At 53.0% G+C, this 7537-nt stretch overlaps 1 protein-coding gene across 2 annotated transcripts in view; it reads right to left on the bottom strand.

The window, feature by feature from the left end:
• Window positions 1-7537, bottom strand: part of SMG6 (SMG6 nonsense mediated mRNA decay factor) — a 137969-nt gene that overhangs the window by 127544 nt on the left and 2888 nt on the right. For both annotated transcript variants that reach the window (XM_014953147.1, XM_014953148.1), the window contains exons 2-6: window positions 4813-6571; window positions 2801-2993; window positions 2011-2121; window positions 1185-1291; window positions 141-219 (exon numbers count right to left, since the gene is read on the bottom strand). In XM_014953147.1, coding sequence (XP_014808633.1) covers window positions 141-219; window positions 1185-1291; window positions 2011-2121; window positions 2801-2993; window positions 4813-6571 — 2249 coding nt within the window. The remainder of the gene's footprint in view (window positions 1-140; window positions 220-1184; window positions 1292-2010; window positions 2122-2800; window positions 2994-4812; window positions 6572-7537) is intronic.

The raw sequence follows: 7537 nt of genomic DNA, 5'->3' as shown, positions 1-7537 counted from the left end.
AAAAAAAAAAAAAAAAAAAAAGAAAAAACACATCTGGGAGCACTGCCCTAAACAATGCCTTTCTCCAGCAGATGGAATCTCACAGCCACCCCAGAGGCTCTCCCTACGCTTGCTACATCCGTGCGCGATAAGCATCTTACCGTGTAGATGGCCAGAAGCGCCAGCTGGTTGTAGGGGCGCCCGTTTTTGGGAGCAATTTGCTGAGCTTTCAGGTACCAGCTGAGGAAGGGAAGAACAAGAGAGAAAGAGTTACTGAAAGGACATCAAAGGTTGCTTTCCTTGCTGTTAAGGGCACAGAATTGCTCTGGCAGTGTTGGCAGTCCTGGCCCTTCGCACAAGTGCCCTCTGCCTGCAAAAGGGTGCACAGGCAGCGAGCCTGGACCCGCCTGGGGAGGCAGATGGGGCACAGGACAGGAGAGAGGACAGATACAGCTGCAGAAGGAAAAGTTCTTGGCTCAGCCTGAAGCCAGACCCAGCAAACGCTGTCCCCCATGCAGCCTCAGGCAGGGAAAACAGGCTACTCAGGGAACATTTCTCCCTCAGTCCCCTTTTTCACTCCGCAGCAGCTGGGACCAAATCCTTCTTGTCACTTAGAAAATTTTGGAAATTTTCAAGAGACGTAATCACCCCAAAAGAAGAGGCACCCATTCAATGGCAGTCCATTCACCCCTCCATTCTCCTATTTCCCCTCAATTGTACTATCCACCCTCCAGTTTATATCATGCCACACAGATCCAGCGACACTGTTCAGACACATCATGAACCCACCACGCTCCCCCCAGCCTCCCTGAGACACACTCCATAATATCCACAGACCCCAAAACAGCTTTCCCTGCCCTGTCCTCCTAACCTCCATCGATTTCAGGGCTCCATCTCCCACGCTGGGCTCACCTGCCCCCCACCACTGCTCTTTGCTCAAGAAAAAAATATCAGGAAAGCAAGTCCTGATGCAGTCAGAACATAGGGAACTGCTCCTGGCTGAAAAGCTACCAAAAAATATAACAGCCCTTCTGCCAGCCCCAACAGCCCAAACCCTCCCTGCTGCAGGATCAGCACAGGACAACTGCAACCACAATACAAGACAGAGGCGTGGAAAGACTCCTTTGGCTAGAGGCAAGTTAAAGCTTGAAATGATCCCTTGGAGAGAAAGGAATAGCTCAGCGCCACAGCGAAGAACACGATACCTGCGCGCCTTCCCGTAGTTCGCGGTGTCGTTTGCTTGTTCTCTGTATCTGCAGATGTCCCCTTGACAAATCATGCACCTCTGAGCGCTGATCAGGGCGTACTTCACCTGGAAAGAAGCATTCAGGACATCACGTGGGACCCGCGCAGCGTCGGTTCCACCTGCAGACCCAGCGAGCACACGGGGGCTGCAGAGAGCTAAGAGGAGGTCACCGACACACTGAAGGTCTCACAAAAGGGCAGCAGAATGAAATGACAAGGCTCCGTGGCACTGGTTCAGAATTTGCAAGGGCAAGCCAATCCCCTAAACACCTCCTTCTCTTACAACAATGCCCCATCTCTCTCCAGAAGAGAGTTGTTCAGTCCATGACCAATTTGAGGACAGCTGTTAGGCAAAGGCATCTCTCTGGGAATGGAGCTGGGCTAAAATATCCCTTTCCAGCTGTCCCTCACACCTGCACTCACAGCTCAGGGCAACGGGCTGTCAAGTGTCAGGGAGGCAGCGGAACTGTTAGCTTTCCTTCTTCATTATTCTGGATCCCACAGAGAGAAATAAGAGATGTTCAATACCTAAGGCAAAGCCAGGGTACCTTTGGACACTTCTTTGCCTTTATTAGCCCTGGTCACAGACCTGGTACAAAAAGATTCGCTCTTTGCAAAGGAAGCTGAGAAATGTTAATCCACCAGAGTTGGTTCAACAAGTTCTGCAAACGTAGTGACATCTGTTCAGAGTACAGCTGCCCACCTCTTGGCAAGGGCAGCACATTGAGTTCAGCATGTTGCATACCATTAACAGGATGAGAAGTCTCCAGGAGGGAGCCAACCTACCATTTTCCTCAGAGGCTTGCTGCGGATGGCCATCCCGTCCATATAGTCCTCTAGCTTGAACTGGTATGACACCTGCAGCTTCTGGAGTAGGCCATCAAAAAAACAAGAGCCCTGCAAAACACACACGTACTCGGATAGTACAATCTTTCTGATGACAAGCATGAAATTACCACACTATCCCTGCCACACACAAGGAAGAAGGTCTCCCTCCCTGAGGTCTGGGCTGTTTGTCTTCAGAAAACAACAAGGAGGTCAGGAGAAAACCTTGGAGGTTTTCAAGACTGACGCAATCTAGTGTTTGAGGAGTCCTGCTCTGAGCAGGACGTTGGACTAAAGCCCTCCAGCAGTCCCTTCCCACCAACCTAATTCTATAAAACACACCCTCTTGGATCTGCCAGCCTACCTTCTGCAAAGAGTAAACTGAGCAGCACAGATTAATGGCATGACTTTTAAGTAAATTTCATAAAGATGGCACAAACACCTGCAGGAATGCTTCTGTCTATTTCCACCTCAGGGCACTCATTTCATTTTAGCTTAAATCAATTTCTGATTAACATAAACCACACCAAAACAAGCCTAGTTTAAACTGTAACCATTTAAACTGGACCTACACCTGGACCTATACTAAACCATAACCTGAGCATTCTCCTTGTACAAGGATGGCCTAAGGCACACAAAGATACGAACAGGATCGAGAAGGCTGGTTGCCCAGTTACACCACCCCAGTATAACCAGCAGCCAATCCCACCCAAAGGTTTAGTGGATTTTGGGGATGTTTCTCTCTTCTCACCTCATCCAGAAGCTGGAGCAGTTTGTTTCGAATTTCTTGGGCGTTTTCCCCCTGAGGGTCCTTGAGAAGCTGCCGGAATTTCTCAATCACCTGGTAAAAGGCGTTCTTCCACAACAGCTGGTCCACGTTCTGGGTATCGGAGAACTCGATATCCATCAGGATGCACCTTTCGTACAGCTGCAGCATCTCCACCCTACGGCGAAACACAACCAGCCATCATCAACACAACAGCAAGTGCCCAGCACGGGCCTGAGCTGCCAGGGAACATCTGCTGAGGCACCTGCTGCTTCTCATCCAGCCAACAAACACAAGATCTCAGCAGCACAGAACGCTCCGGCAAATCAATGCTTCCACACAGGTTCCTCTGGGCCATAAAGCACAAAGTCTGGCTGCTACGAGCCAGGAACAAACACCAGGAGAAGCAAAGAGGTGGGAAAGGTGTTGTTATATTAAAATGAACCCCACCTCCCCTTCCATCCAACCAAAATACACAGCAGAAATAGAAAGCCTGATTCCACAAAAATGAATGAGAGCTCAGAGTGTCACACCTGAAGGAAATAAACCCTCAGAGTCCTAGAAATCACACTTCCCTCACCAGTTACCTACAGCCTTGCCTGGATGCTGGAGAATTCCTCCTCTGAATATAATCAAATAGTTGCAGGCTAGAAAAAACTCCACAATATGTGGAGTTTATGGAAAAGGGGATCCTCAGCTGTTGCTGCCTTGGCAGCCTTATCCTTTGCAATGCTTGGAGCCCTACAAAAAACTGTACAACAGCATAGATGGTAAAGCCTGGAGTGAAGCCAGATGGCAATGCCTGGAAGAGCCCACAGAGTAAGAGAAGGATGCAAGGTTCCCATGCAGAGCATGGATCAGCTGCCCTACCCCAAACCCTGCACACACGCTTGGACAGCACAAACACTGACCAAGAGAACCAGCACTTGCATCCAAGAGCCCCAACACAGCTCCATAGACAGGCTGGCAGCACGCACTCACACACAGGCAGGAGACACACCGAGATGGATGGACACTGCCCACAGGGATGGAGTCAACCCTGCCTACAGTCCCAGGGCAGTGGGGGCTTCACACGGGCCACAGCAGCACTATGCAGTCCTTCCTCTCCCTCCAGACAACAGCTCTGGGTGACCTTGACACCTTGAGAGACCTGAAATTTCCAGTGCTGCTTCAAGCATGGAGACATCCCACCCTGTGGTCTACAACACAAGTCCCCAAAACAAAGAGCAAGCCCTGAAATGAGCTCACCTGCTAGATTTGATGCTGGTCAGCTCTGGAAATAGGTCCCCAGAGACACAAAGATCACAAATAAACATGCAAGATGCCAAGTAGAAACTTGCTACAGCCATGTTAACTACCTACTAGAGTACCAGTGTCATTTCCCACTCGCTGGTGTCACCAGGCTACTCCTACTGGACCACCACATGTCACAGCATTGAGTGGTGTCAAGAGCTAAACTGCCTGGTGCTTGAAAGGCACCATCACTGTTACCCAGGAACCCAAGCAAGCACAAGCTGACAGTGGCTGCCCCTGAAGCTGACAATGCAAATCAGACAGCAGATAACTGAGGACAGGTAAGAAAGCAGAAGTCAGCCAGCAAATACTGAAAGCACGTGAGAGCGCTGGAACTGAGAGAGACCAGCTCCAGCGAGAGCAAGAAGAACCCAAAAGTGGGTGCTCCTCCTGCTCCATCACATCACCGAGATGCAGGCACGGCATTCCACAACCACAAGAAGCCACAGCTCAGCTCCCAGCCCAGGCAAATGATATCTTCACCCACAGTTTCCTTCCGATACCCACACACCACTGGCACATGACAAACAGTCCCAGCACATCAAAAGCTAGCGAGCCACTGCCCCATCTCCCAGTCTCCGAGACATCAATGTCTCCAGTATAGCAGATCCCCAAGGAGACACGGTTCTCTGGATAACAGTTCTGGGAGCAGTTCACCCTGGAAAGGTCTCAGTCACACATCCCTTTACAGCACGGCCACAAACCTCAGCTGGGCCATCTTCTCCAGCCCCTCTGGGCTGATGCGGTCTCTGGAAAGCAGATTGCTGAGCTGCTGCTCCTGGTTCCCAGCCTCACGGAGGAGTTTGCTGAGCTCCTGCTGCTGCATGTTCCGCATCTGCTGCTCCATCTCAGGACTCAGAGGAGTCGGGGGGAGTGGGCCGCACAAGTACTGCCCAGCCTGGCCAGGGTAGGCAGGGTAATAGGCTCCTGGGTACACACCATTGCTTGGAGCCATAGGATACTGCAAGGGGTACCCACCATAAGGATACTGGGGGCCTTGACCAGAGGCCCGAGGGTAATAATAGGGGTTGTCGGAGTTTTGGAACTTATAATAGGACGTCTGGGCCTGGCGGGCTTCCCCCCAGGTGGGGCTCACTTCATCGTCAGTGTCTAAAAAGTGAAGCTGAGCAGTCTGGCTCTTCAGGGCAGGTTTTTGGTCCGGGTTGTTGGGGTCCCACAGCCGGCGAGCGGTGCCGCCTCGGCCCCTGCTTCGGGGGCCTTTACTCCCAGCCCCACCGAGCAGGAGTCGGGGCCCAGGGTGAGTGGGTTCGGGGGAGCCCGCGGTGCTGGCAGAGAGGTCTGTGTTAGCAGGCAGGAACAGAATCCCACGGCCCCTCCCTTGGGGTTCTCTGCTCTGGCTCCTCGCCTCCAAAGCCTCTGAGTCATTGCAACTAACAAACGCCTTCAAGGGCTTTTTTTTATCTGTATCTGTCAGACTGATATCCCTGCTCATAGTCTTGCTGTCAAATGTGACTCGAAACGGTCCCTTGGCTTCCCTGCCGTTGCTGCTCCACTCGCTCTCGCTCCTAGAAGCTCGACTCTGCTCTGAACGCTTTTTCTTGTCCGAATTCCTGCTGGAGATGTATGCTTCTGCCTCGTCAATTCTGTCGTCGTCCAAGGAGTCGGTAGAGGATGCAGAGAGCTGCTTCCTAGGACGTATTCTTTCTCTGGCGCGCTCCTGCCGCCTCTCCACCCCGTCCACGAGCGGGGCTCCATCGACACTGTTGTTGCTTCCAGCTGAGCTCGTGCTGCAGGTGCGGTACCGGCTCCGCCGCTTGTCAGAGCGGGAGTAGCGTTTGGTAGAGCCCAGCTTCCCCTGCATCACCTCGTCGCTCGTCCTCCTGATCCTGTCGCTTCGCTCCGTTCTTCTTCCTTTTTCACCCCTAGAGGCTTTCACTCCTTCCCCGGCCTGGCTCCCCTCTCTATCCTCCTTGCTTGACTTGGTTTTCCTGTTGTTGTCTTTTCCAGCACCTTTCTCAGTCTTTTCATCTCTCTCGACTTTCAGCTGCTCCATCTTACTGGTGACCTCCTCGGTAGCTGACCGTAAGGCCGGCTCTTTAGCAGCTGAATGCAGGCGTTTCCCAGGTTGGTAGATCTGCTGGTCCGGCTTCTTGGTTCTCCTGGTGGTCTTGGGACACCACTCATCCGGAGCGGGTTGCTTGGACAAGTTCTCCTGGCTCTGAAGACCACCTTTAGTCTCCACCTCTTCATTTTCCTGCGAAGGACCATTCTGCTTGGAGCTGTCACTTTTGCTGAAATCCTCCACGACCGGAGCCTCTCCTCTCGAAGGGCCTTTGTCGCTGGGACTTTCGTCCTCAGCTCTGCTCCTCTCCTTCTCCGAGGCCTCAGGCTTTGGTGGAGGGAGTTTGCTCCTCAGCCGAGAGAGACCAGGCTTGTAAATTTCTAGGTCTGGGCGCCTGTTGTCCTTGCGGTGCCTCGGCTCCTTCACTTCTTTCATGTTTTCTGGGGGAAAAAGAGAGAGAAGAAAGTTACTCCCACCAAAAACCAGCCAGAGACAATCAAAAAAAAAAAAAAGAAAAAAAGTACCATGTCAAATATTCAAGGAGAAATATTAAGCAAAGAGCCTAACACCTTCAGGGCAGGTCCAAGAGAACAGGTCTGAAATTCACCGACGGGGCTTACAGGAAATGACAGGGCAAGAGTAGGAAATGAGAAAGTACAACAAAAGCTGCTCAAACCCTTGGCCTGACTTAGACAAACACATCCCGCAACCGTTTTGGCCTCAAAGAGCCAGCAAGCTGTGAAATTGACAGCCACGGCAGCACCACGCACCGCTCCACCGCTCACAGGCAAGCACCGCACACAAAGTTTTGGCGTTACAGGTTTCAGCAGCGGCTGTTGGTGCAGGAGGAGCCTTTCCCAACAGCCCCCTGCTCCGCCAGCACCTCCTTGGAGCCAAAGATGCGTTTTTACCCCTCACTCACAACCCGGTAACGTTTCTCTGCTCCTCGCTGTAACTGTATTTACACAAAAACTCGTTAGAGAGCACAAGGCGGGCGATGTATAATTAAGAGGTTTCACCAAGCCGGGCTGTTCCACGTTGTATTCCCTCAACTTTTTTCCTCTCCTCAGCCCCTCGCACCAGCCCGCGCCACCCAAGGAGGAAACCGCCACCGGGGGCCGGTAGGAAGGTCCCGGGGGGTTGGGGGGCGCAGGGACCGACCTGACCCCAAAGCAAAGCCGCACCGGCTGCCTCTGCCCTCCCCGGTCGGCCCCTGCTCCCCGCCTTTGCGTGCTCTCACCCCGGCAACAACCGTGTCCGGGGCGACGCGGCGGCCCCCACCGAGGGGCCGGGCCCGCCCCCGGGCAGGTGCCGCTGAGGGGAGTTTGAGGGGGAGAAAGCCCTAAGAAGCAACAATCACCCCCCGGGCTCCCACCGCCGGGCCCCGCCGCCCCCTCACCTCTCCC

The sequence above is a fragment of the Calidris pugnax genome, unplaced genomic scaffold (assembly GCF_001431845.1).
Source record: "Calidris pugnax isolate Ruff unplaced genomic scaffold, ASM143184v1 scaffold133, whole genome shotgun sequence".
Taxonomy (NCBI): domain Eukaryota; kingdom Metazoa; phylum Chordata; class Aves; order Charadriiformes; family Scolopacidae; genus Calidris; species Calidris pugnax.
The sequence above is the reverse complement of the archived record's forward strand: the minus strand, read 5'-3'. Positions and strand labels throughout refer to the sequence as shown.